This window comes from Schistocerca serialis, chromosome 2 (assembly GCF_023864345.2).
Source record: "Schistocerca serialis cubense isolate TAMUIC-IGC-003099 chromosome 2, iqSchSeri2.2, whole genome shotgun sequence".
Taxonomy (NCBI): Eukaryota; Metazoa; Arthropoda; class Insecta; order Orthoptera; family Acrididae; genus Schistocerca; species Schistocerca serialis.
This window is the reverse complement of record NC_064639.1, coordinates 724,504,587-724,528,396: the sequence shown is the minus strand read 5'-3', so window position 1 is coordinate 724,528,396 and position 23,810 is coordinate 724,504,587. Positions and strand designations below refer to the sequence as shown.

Here is a 23,810-nt window from a genome sequence, read left to right as displayed (position 1 = left end):
TAATTTTTTGCTTGTCTCTGAGTGTACATCATATCTACCGACTTCCGTCCTATTCGGATAATTCCATCATGGTGCGTTGCTTACATTTTGTCTTAGAGTGTATATGCCCTCGTCACTTTTCTGTGTTACGATGACAAGGCTCAGCTCAAATAACCCTTGAATTCTTATATCTTCAGACATAATTCGGTAGTTCTGAACGTATGGCAGTGACGGACTTAATCTGCTGCAAAATGGCATTTTGTCCAATCGCCACCCTGTCAGGTAATTTTCATTTCTTGTTGGTGTTTTCTTCACAGATCTGCTGAAGGAGCCGAAGATCGTAACGAATTACGCTGTGAACCACCGGCTACTCATTCCATACAACCTCCGGTGCAGAGACGAGGACAGGGATACAGTGGCAGAGCAGATACGCAGTTTCTACTTCGGAGACCGAGCGATTGGTATGGATACTATGAAGGAGCTTTGCATGGTAAGCAATTCCCATACAACTCCTTTGACATCAAAATGAGCAAATCAAGCGCAGATAATACACTCATTGTTTATAAGGTAAACCGCAGGTGGTAAAGCCAGCCAGGTGTCCTATCAGTGCCGGCCGAAGTGGCCGTGCGGTTAAAGGCGCAGCAGTCTGGAATCGCAAGACCGCTACGGTCGCAGGTTCGAATCCTGCCTCGGGCATGGATATTTGTGATGTCCTTAGGTTAGTTAGGTTTAACTAGTTCTAAGTTCTAGGGGACTAATGACCTCAGCAGTTGAGTCCCATAGTGCTCAGAGCCATTTGAACCATTTTTTTGTCCTATCAGTAACAGATCAAATTTGCAATACCAATAGAATGCCGATTCCCAACATTCATGAAATGTATTTTCGACTGTGCTTGTAGCAACGCAATGTTTTGTTACCCGAAAAGAGCAACGGTAGTATTGGGTAACTACACTGGTTTCCATAAAATATCGTAACTACTAGATCAGATACAGCTCAGAAGAAAACTGATTAAATTGTCACCACTGCAGCTATTCACATTACTACATCATGAACCCTAGGGCATCTTTCTGATACTGCGTCATCTGTAAACATCACACAACTGTATGAGAGAAGGCAGCTGAGACAGCGTTTTAGCTCACACTTACAAACTTTCTTCACAGTCGCCATACAATTTGCTGAATTATCTTCCCTTTAGCAATTTGTCCTTGTTTTATGGAAACCAATGTAGTCTGTGTGCATCCCTTCTATGAAAAAGAATAATGTTTTGCTCCATACGGTATAAATCAAGGATCTCTTCCATATTTTGCGTTAATTATAATAAGTGCTAAAGCGTAAAACACAAACATAGATGAAGCTTGAGACAACTTGCAATGTGTCCCTCGTCTTTGGCACGCTTCCGGTCTTAAGTTTGAATGCCATTGCTGTTGATTGAAATAATGTTCCCTGTGAGTAACACCGACTAGTTTCTCTCACGAAAACAATGAAGTTCATGAACTACTGACGACACTGAGCTCATAAAGAGGAGGAATAGTTTTGAAAACACCACTCTCCATGATGAATAATGATTTGTCTGTTTTTCCTAGCCATCTTCAGCAAAGCATTAGCTCGTTGTCTTCATCATCTGAGGCTAATTAAGTCCATGGCTCGTTTTTAAAACTCTAAACACAGAAGAGTCATTTTCTTGCCCCTCCTTCCATCCTACTCTCGAACTCCTTTCATTCCCTGCAGTTCCTCCGCTATTATCAACGTACTACATAAGACCAATAAAGCGATTGTCAACAAACCCCAGTTGCATGTTGGAAGCTGCTTTGCAAACGCCTTTATGATCCCTTGTGTCACTGATAGAGTTGAAAAACTACCGTAGAGTATCATAAGTAAGCGTAGTCGACAGTTTTCCTAGTAAATTTGGTCAGTTAACATGGTAAATGTAAATGTCGTGTGTCTAGGGCCTACCGTCGGATAGACCGTTTGCAAGGTGCAAGTCTTTCGATTTGACGCCACTTCAGCGACTTGCGCGTCGATGGGGATGAAATTATGATGATTAGGACAACACAACATCCAGTCCCTGAACGGAGAAAACTCTCCGACCCAGCCGGGAATCTAACCCGGACCCTTAGGATTGACATTCTGTAGCGCTGACAACTCAGCTACTGGGGTGGACAGTTAACATGGTAACCGCATTACATATACATTAGGCGTTTTGCATATGCATCGGGCGTCACCTCATTTTGATAGCTTTGTTTGCGTATGCGGTCAGTGTCTTATTGGATTCGCCTAGAAACAGTTAGTGGTGAACAGTCTAGAAATTAAATCAGGGTGCTGTCGATTACTTAAAAATAAACACTCTGTATAGCAAAATTGTTTCAGTTTTATTCAAAAATCGTTGATTTTCCAAGCGAAACAGAGGGATGTTGTAGCGAAAACAAAAGAAAAAACACAGATTTATCATATAGCATTAGAAGTCGCAATTTTCTCAAAAAGAGGGTAAACTTGAAAAAAAAATGCAAAAGAAAAACAAATCAAACATCCCTTCACTACTTGGTCGAGCTTATGTAAAACTTGTTTCTGTTATTTGTACACAACTTTCGCACTTATCATAAATAAGAGGAAACTCTGGTTTTGATCATGATGAGGAACGTTCTATTGCAGGGGTCTCCAAACGTTTTAGTCCGCGGACCACATTGACTCCTCCACGAAGTCATAAGGGCCAAGACCTACCTAATGGGATCAAAGAACCCTAGCGCTCCATGGTCACCGTAATGTAAGGCTAAAGGAAAGATGAAATCGCAAAAATCTAAGGTTGTGGGATAGCTAGCACTGAAACGAACTACGATTTTTATTTAATTACATAATTTTCATTGGTGGACGTACCTGACCGAAATTCTGGAGTATTTTATTCTGGCGAATTTCACCGACAAATAAGTATGTCACTGCACACTCTTCACGAAAGCGTCCTGCAAAGTTAACGAAATCTCAAAATCAGTGTAGCAACACTATTACTGCAAGACGTAACAGAGATAGAGTATGTCAAAGCCAGAGCATATATTTGATAGTTCTGTTGCGTGATTGTGTCTATGTTGCGAGTGTCTCACGAATTTTTTAGTGTGTTATGCGGTGTACTAGTAGGTGAGACAACGACGTGTGGGACAATTCAAAGGCTGAATTCGAAGAAACAAGGATAATCTGAAAATCGAAATACGTATAGCACGAAATGAGTATTTTTTCACTGTATTTTTTAGTGGAACTACAGTGTATTTGTGAGTATTTAATTTAGTAATTAAAGTACCTTAAAAATAAATTCATTGCATTTTGTTTCGGCAGTCTACTCCCTAGTTTTATTAGTATTAAATAGCACAATTTTATTTTCAGGTTACAATCTTTTGTGAAGTTCTGTACAAATATGGAAAAGAAACGAAAGATTGACAGTGAATGTAGAATTTTTAAAGACCAGTGGGGATGTCGGTATTTCATGGTGGAGTCAAGAAACAAACCAATGTGTATTATTTGCAATGAAGCAATATCAGTCTTCAAAGAATACAATATAAAACGTCATTATGAGACTAAGCACTCTCAGAATTACTCCAAGTTTACAGGATGCGAACGATTAGAAATGTATGAGTCTCTGAAACGCCAGCTAAAAACCCAGCAGTCGCTGTTTAAGAAAGTAATTGCTGAACAACATGTAGCAACTCGTGCTAGTTTTCATGTGGCTCATTCAGTAGCGAAACAGTGTAAGCCATTTACTGACGGTGAATTAATTAAGAACTGCATTATTGCAACAGCAGAAGAAATGTGTCCAGAAAAAGTTAATTTATTTAAAAACATAAGTTTGTCGGCAAACACTGTGGCTCGAAGAATAGATGACATTGCACAAAATATATCAGCGCAACTGCGTGACAAAAATCAAGACGAAGACTGGTTCTCTTTGGCCGTGGATGAGTCAACAGATGTATCAGATACTGCTCAAGTACTACTTTTTATTCGAGGGATTGACAAAAATTATGAAGTTTATGAAGAGCTCCTTGATGTTCACAGTATTCACGGGACGACCACTGGCGAAGATATTTTTAAAGGAGTTGAAAGGGCAGTTCAGAAAAACAATCTTCAGTGGAAGAAATTAAAAAGTATTACAACTGATGGCGGCTAAAACATGTGTGGGAAACATAAAGGTGCTGTTGCTCTCCTTTCTAAGGCCGTAGACAATGACGGTGGCTCAAAACCATTAGTAGTGCATTGTATTATTCACCAACAGTCTTTGTGTGGAAAACATTTAGATATGTCAGAAGTTTTAAAGCCAGTTATTTCACCTTGCCGTTGGTGGGGAGGCTTGCGTGCCCCAGCGATACAGATAGCCGTACCGTAGGTGCAACCACAACGGAGGGGTATCTGTTGAGAGGCCAGACAAACGTGTGGTTCCTGAAGAGGGGCAGCAGCCTTTTCAGTAGTTGCAGGTACAACAGTCTGGATGACTGACTGATCTGGCCCTGTAACACTAATCAAAAAGGCCTTGCTGTGCTGGTACTGCGAACGGCTGAAAGGAAGGGGAAACTACGGCCGTAATTTTTCCCGAGGGCATGCAGCTTTTCTGTATGGTTAAATGATGATGACGTCCTCTTGGGTAAAATATTCCGGAGGTAAAATAGTCCCCCATTCGGATCTTCGGGCGGGGACTACTCAAGAGGATGTCATTATCAGGAGAAAGAAAACTGGCGTTCTACGGATCGGAGCGTGGAATGTCAGATCCCTTAATCGGGCAGGTAGGTTAGAAAATTTTAAAAAGGGAAATGGATAGGTTAAAGTTAGATATAGTGGGAATTAGCGAAGTTCGGTGGCAGGAGGAACAAGACTTCTGGTCAGGTGACTACAGGGTTATAAACACAAAATCAAATAGGGGTAATGCAGGAGTATGTTTAATAATGAATAGGAAAATAGGAATGCGGGTAAGCTACTACAAACAGCATAGTGAACGCATTATTGTGGCCAAGATAGATACGAAGCCCACGCCTGCCACAGTAGTACAAGTTTATATGCCGACTAGCTCTGCAGATGACGAAGAAATTGAAGAAATGTATGATGAAATAAAAGCAATTATTCAGATAGTGAAGGGAGACGAAAATTTAATAGTCATGGGTGATTGGAAATCGTCAGCAGGAAAAGGGAGAGAAGGAAACGTAGTGGGCGAATATGGATTGGGGCTAAGAAATGAAAGAGGAAGCCGTCTGGTAGAATTTTGTACAGAGCACAACTTAATCATAGCTAACACTTGGTTCAAAAATAATAAAAGAAGGTTGTATACATGGAAGAAGCCTGGAGATACTGACAGGTTTCAGATAGATTATAAAATGGTAGGACAGAGATTTAGGAACAGGGTGTTACATTGTAAGACAATTCCAGGGACAGATGTGGACTCGGACCACAATCCATTGGTTATGAACTGTAGATTAAAACTGAAGAAAGCACAAAAAGGTGGTAATTTAAGGAGATGGGACCTGGATAATCTGACTAAACCAGAGGTTGTACAGAGTTTCAGGGAGAGCATTAGGGAACAATTCACAAGGAGGGGGGAAAGAAATACAGTAGAAGAAGAATGGGTAACTTTGAGGGATGAAGTAGTGAAGGCAGCAGAGGATCAAGCAGGTAAAAAGACGAGGGCTAGTAGAAGTCCTTGGGTAACAGAAGAAACATTGAATTTAATTGATGAAAGGAGAAAATATAAAAATGCAGTAAATGAAGCAGGCAAAAACGAATACAAACGTCTCAAAAATGAGATCAACAGGAAGTGCAAAATGGCTAAGCAGGTATGGCTAGAGGACAAATGTAAGGATGTAGAGGCTTATCTCACTAGGGGTAAGATAGATACTGCCTACAGGAAAGTTAAAGACACCTTTGGAGAAAAGAGAACGACTTGTATGAATATCAAGAGCTCACATGGAAACCCAGTTCTAAGCAAAGAGGGGAAAACAGAAAGGTGGAAGGAGTACATAGAGGGTCTATACAAGGGCGATGTAATTGAGGACAATATTATGGAAATGGAAGAGGAGGTAGATGAAGATGAATTTGGAGATATGATACAGCGTGAAGAGTTTGACAGAGCACTGAAAGACCTGAGTCGAAAAAAGGCCCCGGGAGTAGACAACATTCCATTAGAACTACGGACAGCCTTGGAAGAGCCAATCCTGACAAAACTCTACCATCTGGTGAGCAAGATGTATGAGTCAGGCGAAATACCCTCAGACTTCAAGAAGAATATAATAATTCCAATCCCGAAGAAAGCAGGTGTTGACAGATGTGAAAATTACCGAACTATCAGTTTAATAAGTCACGGCTGCAAAATACTAACGCGAATTCTTTACAGACGAACGGAAAAACTAGTACAAGCCGACCTCGGGGAAGATCAGTTTGTCTTCCTTAGAAATGTTGGAACACGTGAGGCAATACTGACCCTACGACTTATCTTAGAAGCTAGATTAAGGAAAGGCAAACCTACGTTTGTAGCATTTGTAGACTTAGAGAAAGCTTTTGGCAATGTTGACTGGAATACTATCTTTCAAATTCTGAAGGTGGCAGCGGTAAAATACAGGGAGCGAAAAGCTATTTACAATTTGTACAGAAACCAGATGGCAGTTATAAGAGTCGAGGGGCATGAAAGGGAAGCAGTGGTTGGGAAGGGAGTGAGACAGGGTTGTAGCCTCTCCCTGATGTTATTCAATCTGTATATTGACGAAGCAGTGAAGGAAACAAAAGAAAAATCCGAAGTAGGTATTAAAATCCATGGAGAAGAAATAAAAACTTTGAGGTTCGCCGATGACGTAATTCTGTCAGAGACAGTAAAGGACTTGGAAGAGCAGTTGAACGGAATGGACAGTGTCTTGAAAGTAGGGTATAAGATAAATATCAACAAAAGCAAAACAAGGATAATGGAATGTAGTCGAATTAAGTCGGGTGATGCTGAAGGAATTAGATTAGGAAATGAGACATTTAAAGTAGTAAAGGAGTTTTGCTATTTGTGGAGCAAAATAACTGATGATGGTCGAAGTAGAGAGGATATAAAATGTAGACTGGCAATGGCAAGGCAAGCATTTCTGAAGAAGAGAAATTTGTTAACATCGAGTATAGATTTAAGTGTCAGGAAGTCGTTTCTGAAAGTATTTGTATGGAGTGTACCATGTATGGAAGTGAAACATGGACGATAAATAGTTTGGACAAGAAGAGAATAGAAGCTTTCGAAATGTGGTGCTACAGAAGAATGCTGAAGATTAGATGGGTAGATCACATAACTAATGAGGAAGTACTGAATAGGATTGGGGAGAAGAGAAGTTTGTGGCACAACTTGACAAGAAGAAGGGATCGGTTGATAGGACATGTTCTGAGGCATCAAGGGGTCACCAATTTAGTATTGGAGGGCAGCGTGGAGGGAATAAATCGCAGAGGGAGACCAAGAGATGAATAAACTAAGCACATTCAGAAGGATGTAGGTTGCAGTAGGTACTGGGAGATAAAGAAGCTTGCACAGAATAGAGTAGCATGGAGGGCTGCAGCAAACCAGTCTCAGGACTGAAGACCACAACAAAAACAACAATTATATCAGATCCCACGCACTCAGTCATCGCCAGTTCCGCGATTTTCTTGAAGATATTGAAGAAAGCGACTTGCCATATTACACTACAGTGCGCTGGCTTAGCTGCGGTAAAGTTCTGACCCGTTTCTTTTAACTCCGAACAGTAATTGAAATTTTTTTGAACGAAAGAAATCGGCCTCTGTCTGAGTTAAGGAACGGTGAGTGGTTATGACTGCTAGCATTTTATACAGACTTAACTAAACATAAGAATGACCTTAATTTAAAATTGCAAGGTGTAAACCAGCTTCTGCCTGATTATACACGCATGTTAAGTCCTTTCGACAAAAGATTGGTTTGTTTCAATCTCAGTTGAACAAAGTATGCTTCATGCATTTTAATACATGCAAAACATTCAGTCAGCAAACTGAGATTCCGTTTCCTGTAACTTTCGCAATTGAAGCTTTGGGCGCTTTAAAAATTAATTTTGAATCACGTTTTTCAGATATCGATGCAAATTCAAACGATGTCAAGATATTTCTAAATCCCTTTGACGTCTATATAGAAGCGATACCCGCAGAACTTCAGTTTGAAATTATTGATTGCCAATGTAGCGACTTTTTTAAATAAAAACATTCAAAGTCAACATTACTGGAATTTTATAAGTGTCCTCCATCCAACAGTTTCCAAATTTACATAAATTTCCCCATGGATTTTTTCCGCTTTTGGCACTACTTATTTGTGTGAAAAACTTTCTCCAAAATGAAACATGCAGAAAGTATTTACAGATCAAAATTGAGTGATGAGCATTTGAAGTCGGTGATGATTATCTCTATCAGTAAACTTGATCCACAACTGGAGGTAATTATGAAAGGATAGTTAAGCTACATAAAAGTCACTAATTATCACTAAGATGTCAAATTTCTTTACGTGAATACTCTAACACTGTGAGTTTTCAAGATATAAATTAATTGCAGTTATTTTATACATCAGTTACAACTAAAATATCCAATATCATTATGTACACCAGGTATTGAATTTTCTTTAAAATGCCTTTAAATAAAAATTATTTTATACGATTTAGTTGCTACGTGTATTTTGCAAAGTAATCAAAAGAAATTGAAACCTCGCTTAAGAAGCAACTTCCATAATGGTTCATTACTAAGGCTAGTCGCCGAAGTGGCGTCCATTTGAAAGACTTGCACCAGGCTCGTGGCCAGAATAAAATGCAAAGAATTTTTTTACTTAAAATGTTTTCGCCAAACCAATCTGTTAACCGTTCTTTTTTTTCACTATTGCGCGGAGAATGGTCTGTCTGTTTATTGTGGTTAGCCTTCCGCTTTGTAAAGATAGAGCTGCAACAATGTCGCGGTGTATTGGTCGCGATAGGCCTCGAAACTCAGTTGTTGGCAATATAGGTACCACCTCAAATATTTCGCGGGCCGGATACCGGGGATGTCCGGCCAACTAACGCTGGCCAGTTTGCCGGCCCTCGCGGGCCTGTTTCGGACCGCGGGCCGTAGTTTGGAGACCCCTGTTATATTGAATACAAAATAACAACAAAAATGGTTCAAATGGCTCTGAGCACTATGGGACTTAACTTCTGAGGTCATCAGTCCCCTAGAACTTAGAACTACTTAAACCTAACCAACCTAAGGACATCACACACATCCATGCCCGAGGCAGGATTCGAACCTGCGACCGCAGCGGTCGCGCGGTTCCAGACTGTAGCGTCTAGAACCGTTCAGCCACCCCTGCCCGCATAACAACAATAATTAAACTGATTTTTTAACGTTTGGGTATGTAAACTGTACTTGCATCAAAAGTAACTACTTTGGTTATATAAATGTACAGAAGTTACGCGATCTACCTTTTATTATTTATAAAATACAATTTACATTTTTTAACTATATAAAATACACAATAAACTAACACTGGACCATGTGCGGCTCTAATTGTGTGCAAAAGAAGCAAACAAAAGACGAAGAGATGCCGTCGACTCCCAGTTTCTCTCTCACATATTATGTTGCTTTCCTCATCAATGTTACCAATACTGCCAGTAATTCTACGATTTACTACGTCATTTTTATACTGTACGAAGACAACCGAAGCGTAGTTTTGGTATAGAGCAACTCTAGTCACTGGTTTGTACAGCTCTGCACGCTAGTCTATCCTGCGCAAAACCTATTCTCCTCTGCATGACTTCTTCTTCTTCCTCCTTGCTTTTTCCCGCATATCTTATGGGATCGGCACTGTTATAATGTTGCGGAAATATTAGTGGCAGTTGGTGGTCGACTGCCCTTCCTGTCGCCATCACTCCTCCCGCCCCCTCCCCCCCCCCCTCCGCCCCCCCTACCACCCCCACGGGACGGAATCTGTGCACCCCTTCTATCTGCGTCGAGAGTGAATCTCTTGTTCAAGTGTGGCAAAGTAATTGTTTGTGTAACTTGTAGCTGCGGCGGGACGTGGGCGCCGCCGCTGCATTACCTATTTCGATTTTGGGAACCGCCTAAAAACTACAGCCAGGCTGGACGTCTCACCAGCCCTCGTCATTAATCCGCAACGTGGGTCAACCTGGGTCGGCTCGTCTCCCGCATGGGATAGCAACGCTTCCTTCTTTTCTGGAACATCTGAACTCCGTCCATCCAAGCATCTGTTTCACCATGGAGGTAGAGAAAGATGGTGAGCTCCCGTTTCTGGATGTTTTGGTTCGTAAAAAAGGAGACGGCTCCTTGGGTCACGGTGTGTTCCGGAAGCCTACGCACACAGACTTGTATTTACAAGCTACGAGCTGTCATCATCCCTCACAGCGCAGCGGTGTATTACGGACGCTAGTGGATAGAGCCATCTCAGATCAGGACAGCTTATCGGCAGAGCTTAGCCATCTCCGCTCTGTGTTTGCCCAGAACGGGTACTCCGAGAAGCAGATCCGGAGTGTATTTCGACCAGCACGCTCCATACCTCAAGAACAGCCTGAAGAAGCAGAGAACACCACGGGGTTGGTTTTTCTACCGTATGTCGGTGGCGTGTCTTTTAAGATGGGCAGAATTTTCAAGAAATACCGGATTAAATGTGTTTTCCGGCCCCCAGCACGAGTGCAATCAATGCTGGGCTCTGTTAAAGACAACCTCGGCTGGAGGAGACCAGGAATATATAAAATGCCGTACCACTGTGGGAAGTCTTATATTGGCCAGACGTGTCGTACGGTTAAAGACAGATGCGACGAACATAAACGTCACAGGAGGTTGGGTCAGCTAGAGAAATCTGCGGTTGCTGAACACTGCCTTGACACGGTACATGGCATGAATTATGAAGAAACCAAGATCCTCTCGTATACTTCCACATACTGGGACTCCATCATCAAAGAGGCGGTCGAAATACGTATAAGCAGTGACCTTATAAACAGAGACACGGGGTTTCACCTGAGCAAAGCCTGGGAGCCCGCCTTGGCGGCACTAAGGAATCGTCAGCCGCAGATTAGCATCTGCACCGAGTCCACGCACATGGGAAACCTTAGCGCAGATGCCTAAATCGCGCGCCAACACCTCGCGCGCGCGAACGGGGTTCGTCGCTCCCGGCCGCATTTTCCCGCCCCGCGGCGCGCTCCCGCAGCCCGCGACCCGTTTCTCCAGCAGAGGGCTCTGGTATTCGACGCCGTCTACGATTGGTCTTCGATGACGTTATGCCGCCGCTGGCGCCTGCGCTGTTCTAGAAAGCCAACATATAAATTGGCGAGCTTCTCAGCGACGCGTCTCCCGCCGCCTCTACCGCTCTTTTCTCCACACTCGTGACTGGGATACACTTACCCGCCACCGGCAATTACAACGACACATCCGCAACCTGCTTACTGCGAAGAAACGCCGTGCCTGGCGCCAGACATGTACACAACTCAACACCACGCTCCCCATAAACTCTTCCAAGTATTGGTCTGCTTTCCACCGCCTTACTGGAAACCACCCCACCCCCCAGTACCCTCTCCTCCTTAATGACCGTCCCTTTCCTGACAACCTCAGTAAGGCCAACCACTTTACGTCCCACCTCTCTGATGTTTTTTCCATCCCAGATGATCCCCACATTGATTATTCCCTCTTCCCTGATGTCATGGACCGTACGAATACCTCTGTCCCTCCCCTTGCTCCTAGCTTCCAGTAGTTGGGCCACACGCCACCATCTGAACTTAACACTCCCATCACTACACAGGACATCAGCCTCACACTCCGCACTAAACGCAACACTGCTCCCGGCCACGGCTTCATTACCTACCGCCACCTCAAACACTGCCCTCTCTCCTTCCTTTCAATCCTTGCCACCCTCTACAATGTCATCCTTGCCACTGGGTTCTATCCCGACCTGTGGAAAACCTCCCGTATCCTGATGTTCTCCAAACCCAACAAGCCTCCATCTGATGCCTCTTCCTATCGTCCTATCTGTCTCACATTGGTGTTCAGCAAGCTCTTGGAATCCATCCTTTTCCGGCGCATCCATCACCACCTCCGCCAAAACCACCTCCTCCCAAACACCCAATGTGGCTTTCAACCTTCCTTCTCTGCTGATGACCAACTCCTCCGCCTCACTAATCTCCTCTCCCTCCAGCTTTACTCCCGTCGCTCCGCCATTTTTGTCTCCCTTGAACTCGAAAAAGCCTACGACCGTGTCTGGCATCCCGGTCTCCTGTTTAAACTCCAAACCTACGCCCTTCCTATCAACTACATCTGTCTGGTGGCCTCCTTCCTCTCCCACCGACCCTCCTATGTTACCATCCATAATGCCAATTCCCACACCTTCTACCCCTCTGTAGGTGTGCCCCAGGGCTCTGTCCTCTCCCCTCTCCTCTACCTCCTGTACACGGCACATATGCCCCCCCCCCTCCAGTACACCTCTTGCAATATGCTGATGACACCGCAGTCCTCACCCTCGCTCCTACCCTCCAATGGTCCCAACGCCTTCTCCAGAATCACCTTGACCTTTTTGCTGCATGGTGTAACCAGTGACTCCTGAAACTCAACCCTTCCAAGACCGAGGCAATCATCGTAGGTCGTACCACTCGCTCCTTCCGGCTCCTGGATTTCTCCCTTACTGTCTGCGCCCGTCCTGTCCGCCGCACCCCCACCCTCACCTACATTGGCCTCACCATTGACCGTCACCTCACCTGGATCCCTCATCTCCGCTCCATCCAATCCAAAGTCCACAACCGCCTCCGACTCCTCAAACTCCTCTCTGGCCGGACATGGGGGTTGCACCCCTCTACCATCCTCCACACCTACAAATCCTTAATCCATCCCATCCTCTGTTATGCCAGTCCTGCCTGGATATCTGCCCCCCCCCCCAAATTCTATAAGTCCCTCCAGATTCTTGAGCGTCATGCACTCCGCCTGGCCTTCCGTATACGCCTCCCGTCCCCCACGCGGATCCTCTATGATCTCATTCCTTTCCCCCATCTGCTCCTATTCCTCGAACATATCCGCATCCTCTACACCTCCCGCTGTCTTGAACCCCCTCACCCCCTGGTTGCTCCTCTCCTCTCCCATCCCTGCCCCCTGCCACGTCTTCACCGTTGTGTCCCCCCTACCCTCCATCTCTACACCCAACATCTCCTTTCCCAAGGTGGCTTCCATCAACTCCCCCTCCCAGATGATGCCCTCTCTCCCTCCATTTATCCCTCCTATCAACTCTGATCCTAACTCCCCCTCCTTTCCTCTGTCCTTTCCCTGGGCTCCCTCTTCCCCCCTTCCATCCTGCTTTCTCCCCACTAAACCTCTCCCTACCTCCCTTCTCCCCCCCCCCCCCCCTGAGTCCTTTTGTATTCCCCTCCTCTGCCTACCCCACTCCCTGTCGAGTCTGCCCAGCGTCCCCCACCCCTCTTATTGGTCCTCATCCTCCATCACCTCCTTTCCCGGCTGCCCCCTTTTTTATTTTCCCATCATCTGTCCAGTTTCCCCCCACCTGTTCTCGGCTGTGGTATGTCACATTTGCCAACTCCTTAGTGCAGTGTTCCAGTGACTGTTCAGTGTTGTTCGTCTTTCTCGTGTTGCGAACATAAACCATGCTGTCGCTGGGGGTGAATTTTATGTCTTTTGCGAACAGAAACCAGACTGTCGCCGTGTTTTTTTAATTGTCTGTCTATTGTTTTACCTGTCTGCTTTGTATGTATTTTCTTAGCGTCATCATCCCTCCGTTCTTCGTTTTAAGTTCCACGATTTCTTTTCGCCATGTTACTCTTTAAGACTCTGATTTTATCGCCTGTTTTTATTATTTATTCTCTTCATCTTTCTAACAAAGTCTGTAGGCTGAAGAGCGGCATACTAAGATGCTCCCAGCCTGCCCCCTTCGGGGGGAATTGAAATTCAATAAAGGAAAAAAAAAAAAAAGCGACGCATCAGTAGCACCTTAAGATGGCGGGCAGTTGTCTCGTTGAAATATGTGCGGTTTTTTACAATATTATCCGGCGTATTTCCCGGGAAACTATCAAGCTGAGTATTCCTTGATGTGAAGTGTTTTTCTTTTTTTTTTATTCCTGTATTTGATCACAATATACAGTTCTTCGACGTTGCCCGGTTTCAGTCAGTAATGGCCATCTTCAGATCAACAATATAAAAAATATACACCTACTGGGCAGTCTATCTTTCAAAACAATACAGCATTTCATATCACAATATGCTCTCATACAATCTGGAAAATGTACAGATAAAATAAGGTAAAGCGTACCTGTTCTACACCATGTCCTAATGTGATAAAGCCGTAATGGCATCGTCAAAACATATAAATACACTCAGTAAAGCATCGTCACGTAGAACTAAAGTATGGTGTAAAATATACTACATCGTCCAGACAGGACACAGGACTCCTCGATGTCTTCGGATGCGTCCTATCAAGCGATCCTTTGATTTAGTCAAGTTTGCCACGAATTTCTTTTCTTCCTAATTCGATTCACTACCGTCTCGTTAGCTGATTCATAAAAATGTGGGAATTCAGCCGTCACCAAACTTGTCTGCTGTTAACATTTGATGACTGAACAGTTTACAGCAGAAATATTAGCAACAGGCAAAATTTGCTTACGACTGAATTTCCGCGGTGAGAACATGAAAACTGACACCCCTTGTTATCCAGTCTACTCGTCTAAGCTTCAGTATCTTCTGTAGCAGCACACTTCAAAAGCTCCTCTTCTTGTCTGATCTGCTTTGATCCATATTTCTCTTCACTATGAGGCTATGCCCCAGACAAATAACTTCAGAAAAGGTTTCTAATTTCAGACGTAAACTGAAAAAAGACCACATTGAGGAAGAACAAATTTAATGTAGAGTAATGAAGAATGAAATCAATTCAGAGTCAAAAAAGGCTAAACAACAATACTCAAAGGACAAATGCAAAGAAGTGAGTGAAATTATCAAGGAATCTGCCTATAAATCAGTTAAAGAGTTCTTTGGAAACAGACAAATAAAATGCAGTGGATTTCAAAATGGGGATGGAATTTTATTATATGCACAGAAAACAAAGAAGATATGGTACTGGAGAAAGCTGAAGAAATCGATCCGTAAGAAGAGGGACACTGTCTTGCGCGATGAGTACGACCTTGCGGTCAGGCAGCTAAAACCTGGGAAAACCACTGGATTTTACGATATATCAGCAGAATTCATACAGGCTGCTGGAGAGCAGCTACATGAAGAACTGTTCCATCTCATACAAGTTAAACAGGAAACCGGGGAGCTCCCAACAGACTTTAAGAAATGTATCACAGTGCCAATATCAAAGAAAGCATGTGCAAACAAATGTGAACAATATAGGGCTCTCAGTTTGGAAACACACTCCTCGAAGATCTTCGCCTCTATCATTCTAAGGCGGATAGAAGGCAGAATTGGAGAGACTGTCATGAAGTATCAAGACAGAAGAACAATGCAGGGGCAGTATGGAGAAGAGGTGGCTGTGGTACGGTGTGGAGAATATCAAGAAGATGTTACTATTAAGCAGGATGTAGAAACAGGGTTGCTCACTCTCTCCTGTCTTCTCCAGTGGATACATTCAAAGGACAATAGATGGTGCTAGAGAGAAACTAGGAGCTATAGGAGGAATTAAAATTCATGGTAAGAAAAAATAGACATGCTAGGACTTGCTGATGATATTGCAGTATTAACTGAAGATGGAGAACAGTTAGGATGCTGGCCCAGGCGGAAACAACCTTCCGCTCTTCCCATAATATGAAAATTAGTAAAGGTAAAAGAAAAATGTTAGTGGTGAGCAGACAAAACTCCGTTACCGAATGCTCACTTAACAATGAGCAATTGGAGACGGTTGAATCCTTTGTCTCCCAAGGGAGCAAAATTAGATCAGACGGAAGGCCAAGGAAGGATATTGTAAGCTGAATCCATCAACGAAAACCGATTTTAACAAGAGAAGAAACGTTTTCACATCCAGGAGCATAGACAAACGTCACAGGACAAATCTCATAAATAGTTTCGTTGGGAGTATGGTGCTGTAAGCAGTTGAAACACTCGGAGAAGCAGAAAAACATAAAATAACAGCCTTCTAGATGGGTGCTACAGCTGAATGCTCAAGATATCCCGGATAGACAAGATGTCAAACGAAGACGTGCTCCACAGAGCGGAGGAAGAGAAGCCTTGTCTCCTAAAGGTAATCGAACACAAAAGAAAACATGGGTCACCATCTGCTGAGACATGATGGTATCATTAAAAGTGTCATTGAAGGGACTGTAGAAGGGATAAATACAAGAAGCAGACCGAGACTAGAAAACATCAACCAAATCATGGAAGATACCAGCTGCAGCACGTATACCAAGCTCAAAAGGAAGGCCGAAGACAGAAATGCATGGCGAACTGCTGATGGTTGAAGACCTAAAAAGAAGAAGAAAAAAACTTATAATAGATGTCGACAAATTCCTGTAGGCAGAAACCATTTTCTTGCTATTAACAATCTGCATTTTAAACGCTCTCTACTTTGTCCATCACCAGTTAGTTATCTGTCCAAGTAGCAAACCTCATCTACTACTTTTCTAATCCAATTGCAACAGCTTCTTCTGACTTAAATCGAGTACATTTCATCACTCTCGTTTTGCTTCTATTTATGATCATCGTTTAACCTGTTTTCAAAGTATTATGCATTCCGCTCAAACGATATTTCAAGTCCTTTGCCGTCTCAGATGGAACTACAACGTCGTCGGCAAGCCTAAAAGTATTTTTTTTTTGTCTCCTTCCTGAATAATAATTCCTTTTCCATACTGCTCCTTGGCTTTCTTTATTACCTGCTCAATGTACAGAATGTATAACATACGACATAAGCTTCAGTTTTACCCTACTCTCTACTGAGTTACTGCTTCTCTTTAGTATCCTGCTAATCTGCAGCCTGATTGTTGAACAAATTGTATAGACCATTTTGCTCTCCATATTTGATCTCTGCAGCCTTTAGAATTTCAAAGGATGTATTGCAATCGTCATTGTCAAAAACTTTCTCTATTAGTATACAAATGCTATAAATGTAGATTTACCTTTCCTCAGTCTAGACTATCTTCTAACTCGCAGTCTCAGTATTGCCTCGCATATTCTTAAATTTCTTCGGAACCCAAACTGATCTTCCGCAAGGCCTATTTCTACCAGAGTTTTCCTTCTACTGCAAATAATGCGTGTAACCATGAATTATTAAATGACGGTTCGCTTACATTCACACGTGTCAGCAGCCGAACTATTTGAAATTGGAATTGTTACATTCTACTTGAAATATTAGAGTATTTCGCCTGTCTCATATATCATACCTCACATAGAATATTTTTACCGGTCTACATTTTCCCAAGTATCTCAGCAGTTCTGAGAGATGTGTTAGGAGTGATTTAGCTTGCTTTTTCGGATATTTTTGATTTTTACTTTATTTTAGGTTGCGCAATGAACACTGATTACACATTACTATAGAATTATTTCACCATTTCATTTAGCAAGGCAGGCGAGGCTGTTCTAAGATAGATTCTCTGTTTTCAGCTGCGAGGCGACGCGATGTTCACCTACCCCGCAGTGAGAGCGGCAACAGCTCACAGCGCTAAGTCTGTGGCACCTGTGTACTTTTACAAATTAGATGCCTTCAGAAAAATGGTCCTAGGAGATACAGTTCCAGAAGAGGTGAAGCAACAGGCGGAAAAAACTGATGGTAGACGACAATTTTGTCCTCCGTTGAACAGTTGAATGAAAATTTAAAAAATCGGTGACTAAGCTTAAAAATATAGAGATATAATAAAGCAAAATCACTGAGTGGTGCAAATTATTGGATAGTTTCATAAGACTATATTTCACCGATACTGAACGTAATTATTTGATCATACCAATTTCCCAAAGCCGTAAGTTTGAAACTTGTAATCTGACATTCTAACGAGTACCCTCAATTCCGAGGCACATTCTCTGCTTCCAGCTTCTGGTCGATGTGATACCTTCCAGGGACTGATACTGATAATAGCTAACGACGAGAAGTAAGCAGCTTTTGCATATTTTTACATGTAAGACACATTCGCAAAGATAGTCCTATGGAATTGATGTACTATACATCAGACCGCCAAGACTGAAACCTAAGGTCTCTCAAGCATGTCCGCAATGGCGTTCCTAATGGGTGTGATATTAACGCCATCTCAAGTCTGCCAGCACATTTGGAGGTAAGTGAATGTATGTTTGGTTCTTGGCAAAAACGCACAGAAACAGCTCAAACACTGAGAAAGACAGCGAACAAGGCGTCAAAGTGCGCAGACTGTTGACTGCAGGTGACGTAAAATCAATCCATCGACATACCAGGTCACAATTTAGTTACTCTCAAATGTTGGCTTGTCAATATGGTGGGGGCATCATCCGTTTGGAAAATGAATTTATATTCTTTCTCCCTCTCCACGAGCTGTGGAACTTACCACTGATCTATCGTGTTCAGGTGTCCTATAGCAAATCACTCGGTGAAGAAAGATGTTTCCCTTTATGATATCATAAACAAAAAAAAAAAGACGCACCACGAAGGAAGTACCCGAATGGGGCGGGACTCGGTGGAAGATTACAGTTTCAGAAAAATTGGATGATTTATTAGAGAGAAAGAACTTCACAAATTGATCATGAATAGTGCGCTGGTCCAGCTATGGCCCTTATGCAAGCCGTTATTCGGCCTGGTATTGATCTATGGAGTTGTTGGGTGTCCTCCTGAGGGATAGCGTGCTACATTCTGCCCAATTGGCGGGTTAGATCATCAAAATCTCGAGATGCTTGGAGAGCCCTGCCCTAAACTTTCTCGATTATGGAGAGATCAGGCGACTTTGCAGGTGGAGGTACGGTTTGGTAAGCACGAAGACAAGCAGTAGAAACTCCCAGACCACCATTCCCAGTTCTGGAATTACGTCAGGCGACAGACAGTCTGGCTGGTTTACCACCACAGCCTGAAGCGTCTCTGGACGCGTCTTCGGCCTGGAATCTCACAGACTGGAATAGAATTGTGCGATGAATCCCGCTTTGAACTGAGCCCCGATGGCCAGCGAAGAAGTGTCTGGAGACGGCCCATAAAGCGGTGGATTTCCAACCTCACAGGAGTAATGCTCTGCGGTGCCATTTAACTTCATAGCAGGACCCCCTTTGCTGTCAACCGTGGCGTCCTTACAGCACAGCGGTGCTCTGACGATATTCAGCTTTCCGTTTTGTGGCCCTTCATGGCAAGCCATCCTGGGATTGCGTTTCAGCAAGGTAATACCCGCCTTCAACCGGACAGACTTTCTACTGCTTGCCTTCGTGCTGGACAAACATCACCCGACAGATTTAGGTACGATATCCCTCAGGAGTACATCCAGCCACTTTCTCAGTCAATGCCAAGAAGAGTAACTGCTCTGAGTTTCCCAACCTATTGCTTGTGTATCAAGTGAAATTTATATGGGATCCACATCAATTACTTCCGTAGAATCTTTCCTGTCTTGCACTTCCTGACTGCCGCTGTTGTTCCGCTCCCCGCTGTGTAGGAAACTATCCAGTACCTTGTCAACCGTAGCTTCTCTGACACCTGTCTGCCATCTGTAGCGTGATCAAGCGGAATGTGTATCTGGCAATGTAGCACACTACCAGTTTGTACTACTATGTTAAGAAAAGGGACACATCAGATATTAATCACAAACAGGAACTGCAACTCTCACGATTATTAACCTCTGCAAAGTAGAAATACAAAATGTATAGGGAACAAAGAGCTCTTTCGATTTCAGAAAATATTTGAAGAAATAATGTATTGGTAAAAGTTGTCATATATGGTTAATTCATTATATTTCGGGAGGTACTAGGTCGAAATATTATAAGAAGAAATAAAGTTTATGTGGCTGTACTCCCGAAATGTAATGCATCAGTTACCACGTCGTGGTAACGGAAAACAACTTTCGTTACTTGTTCTTAAGCATGCACACTAAGAATGATGAGTAGCAACTAGTCTGTCACCATTGGAATGAACTGGCACAACTATGGAGCTAACACATTCGCTACAAATTTCTTGATCACTCCCACCTAGACGTCTAGTACAATTTTCTACCTCGTCAGCTAGCAATGCAACTGAATGAAGTTGTGTAATGTATTACACTTAAAAAAAGAAGAAAAGCAGTACATCAGGATATTTGATACAGTGGTTAAGGCAATGGACTCATAATCGGAAGAACATACGTTCAAATCCTTTTTTTTTTTTTCCATCTAAATTCAGGTTGTCTATGATTACGCTAATCGATTAAGGCAGAAGGACACGGCTTTTTTTTGTTTTCCTACCTTGCCCAATCCGAATTTGTGCTCTGATTGTAATAACGTCATCGTTGAAAGGAAGTTAGATCTCCTCCTTTTCTTTTAATAAAGAGATCTATAGTAAAAGTGTGCCAGCAGATAATATGGTTAAGAGCAATGAGTTTCACTAACGAAAATTTGTGCTGAGCCTATATGAAATTTTCCTTATTCAGACTACAAATTTTTTAGTGAATTGAATCATTTTTGAAGGACTGAGAAGCAGTAGAATAGGAAACTAAGGGCGACCTTGATCATCGAAAACTGATCGAAAAGTGAAACGACTGAGGTTGGCTCTCGCCCGACACTTGACTAACATTGAGGCTTGTGATTAGTACGTTATATTTGAATCGTTTATTCTTCATCACACTTCGGATAGCAGAAAGACAAAATGGCAGGAGAAAGCATCACAGCATAATACGAAGACAACCTCAACAGAATCTAAAATGACATGAATTTCATCAGTCGTGTTACCATTGGACGTCGGTTTTAGATTTTCAGTATAAACAAGAAAAAAAAACAGAGTGAAGAGTGGAAACGAATGAAGCTTGAATGAGGAAGTCAGAATTAAAGAACGTGGTTATATGTGTATTTGGCACCTGCTGGTATCGTCCTCTAAGAACTTTCGTCTCCTGTAAAGTCGATCAAATTTTTTACAAAAAGCTTCTAGAAACACTCAGAAAAAGGACGATTCCACGACAGACTAATCACTGCGAGAGTTTGGCTGCTGTACCGTGAAAGTGCTCCTTATCACGCAGCCATTTGATGAACATTTGACGAGCAAGGAGATTCTGTGGTTCCACATCCTTTTATTTGCCGGATCTCAGTTCGTGTAGCCTTCCTGATATTGAGCTAGGCAAGTACCACAGGAGATAATGTCATGTACTGTCGAAGACATTCGAACCGACGAACTGAAAGATATTCGAATTGTCACTTTCCGGCAGTACTACGAAAAATGGAAACAACACCGCCACTGATGTGTTGCTGCCCAAAGGATGTGGTTAACAGTAACGCAGAAAAATAGAACTGATCCAAAACAGCCTGCGTCATTTTTCTGCTGCACATCCTACACTTCTCAAGGGAGACTCAAGAAAACTGTGCTATCTGTACGGCAACTCTTACTGTGTGAAAATAAATCGTAATGCCTGCACTTTCGTATTTCGATTCAGCGAGTTACACATACTTACGAACTTAACACTATCTTCGTGCACATTGTAGTATAATTCCTAGAGGCCCAATCAGTAGTAGTACCAAGCACCTCCATGACTTCGGTACAGGTTTCCCTCTAGTCGCAAATCAGATTACAGAAGTTGGAAGCTTTATATCTGCGATAAGGATAAGGGAATGTATATATAATATATTCAGTACTGATGAAGGTATAGTCTTCAGATATTGTCCAGTAACTTGCAGTTATCCTGTACTGTCAAATGTGTGTTTAATTTTTAAATTATGGGCTTTCTGTCCGTCCATGTTTTCGATATTCATTTCATTTGTTGCAGCTGCCGGCCATGGAGCAGACTTGGGATACCTGTTTCGATGTGTACTCTATCCTGAGATACCAGAACCAAGTTCTCCCGATGGGAAGATCATTGACACGATGACACGACTATGGACAGACTTCGCCAAGACAGGGTAAGAAGGATTCAGAACTCTACTATCCGACGTGAGGCTAATTCTTTGGAATTAGTATTAGAGTTCAACGAATGCAATTTCGCGATGGTAGAAATGGAACGATAACATTTCTGGACACATTTCGGAATTGCTTGCAAATGTTGCGCTCCAGACGATTATGTGTTCTGCGTGAAGCTGGACGTATTCAGCAACGGAAAGCGTGCTGCATGTGCTGTTTGACCCAGAGCGGCAACGTCTGTCTGGGTGTAACAAGGACTAAAAATATTGGGATAGGCTGACTGCATGCTCGTATGAATCGTACAACAACTCTTTTTTGTTTACCTCAGATTGGTTTAAATCCTGATCTACTTGTCGAAAAATGTATACGCAAATTCTTAAAATTTTTTGTAAATCAGTCCTTGCCAGAGGTACATAAATTTATTGTATTTCATTTGTGTTCCAATCACTGTTTTCATTCAAGGAACCACAGACATGAACAGTACATATATTTACTTCTTTCATTTAGAAATATCCGTTCACTTTTGCAACGTTGACGATACATAAAAGTTGATTTGTGGCATTGTTCTATCCTGGTGGCTGGAGCTTTTGAAAATATCTGACAGACATAATAATCATACTTTAGTTGTTCCAGTTCCTGTTAGAAGCTCTGCCTCTGCTGCTTTTCCGTGTGTAGTTACTCATTATTCTCATGCATTGTGACTGAGGAGATTTGTAGGTTCACGTCGAATCCGTACGGTGGGGCTGATTAAGATCACGTAGAGAAGGCGATGCCAAAGGCTAAACGCAATCGCAACTTCTACCAAACGCCCAGCATCCATTTAGAATACAGTCAGTTCCTACTGCTGTCTCAAATACACCTTCCAACGCAACAGTCTTACGACTGAACAAAATATTTTTCTAATCCCGTTAGTGTATCGGCTGCCAAGATATACTGGAATTTCCAACTAAAAATTATAGCCAATCATATGTGAAGAAAAAGCATTCGGTTCAAGTGCTCCTAAATGATCGCATAAATGTAAATGTGATGCGAGTGATGTAAGTTAAGTTGTGATTGCCTATCTTAAGGAGCATGAAGTGTTTTCCTGGACAGTTTTATTTTGCACACACTATAGTTTGTTCATGACCTCCTCCCTGAGGACTCCTTAGTTCTACGTCGGCTGAAGCCGGCACAAGTCGCTCGAATTCGGGCTCGGAGTGTTTTGTGACCGGCCGATGCAAACATAGTCAGCCCATCAATACACCACCCGTGTGTACCGAAGTCGTTACGAAGTGACTGTCTTGCCATCGTGAGTTGTACCGAAACAGTACGCATAAGTGTAGTGCCACACAGCGTGAGGAGGGAGTCTGTCAGTGTGTGGGTTTACGGTAGACAGAGCAGAGATATATCAAAATGGGGATCGGCAATGCAGCAGTTTTTTTGAAAGAACGGAGGACCAAAATAAAATTATATCGCTTGTGTGGGCAGTACTACGACACAGGACACGGAAGAACCAATCACGATAATGGTTTAAAACGTTTCCACGGAGATTATTATAATGACTGAATACCCGGCGCTTCCCAGGACCATATTTAATCCAGTCTTCTATTAGTCCATCTCCTACTTCCCCCTCTGTCTGAGCACCTCCTCTTTCCCCCATCTCTGGCCACCTCCTCCACCCCCACTCCCTATCCATCTACTCCTGCCCCTTTCTGTCCATCCCCTCTCCCTCTTCTCTGGCCGTCTCTTCCTCTTTTCCTTCTCTGTCATCGCCTCCTCTCTCTCCGTCCATCGCCTCCCCTTTCTTTTCTCTGTGCATTTCCTCTTTTCTTTCTTGTCATCTCCTCCTCTCCCTTCTCTCTGTCCATCTCCTGTTCTTCCCTTTCTTTGTCCATTACTTCCTCCT

The 23,810-nt window shown here is 42.9% G+C and overlaps 1 protein-coding gene across 1 annotated transcript in view; it reads left to right on the top strand.

Moving 5' to 3' along the window:
• LOC126456362 (esterase FE4-like) overlaps positions 1 to 23,810 on the top strand; it is an 89,969-nt gene that overhangs the window by 50,466 nt on the left and 15,693 nt on the right. Inside the window, exons 7-9 of the mRNA XM_050092116.1 lie at positions 297 to 469; positions 17,515 to 17,680; positions 21,795 to 21,927. Coding sequence (XP_049948073.1) covers positions 297 to 469; positions 17,515 to 17,680; positions 21,795 to 21,927 — 472 coding nt within the window. The remainder of the gene's footprint in view (positions 1 to 296; positions 470 to 17,514; positions 17,681 to 21,794; positions 21,928 to 23,810) is intronic.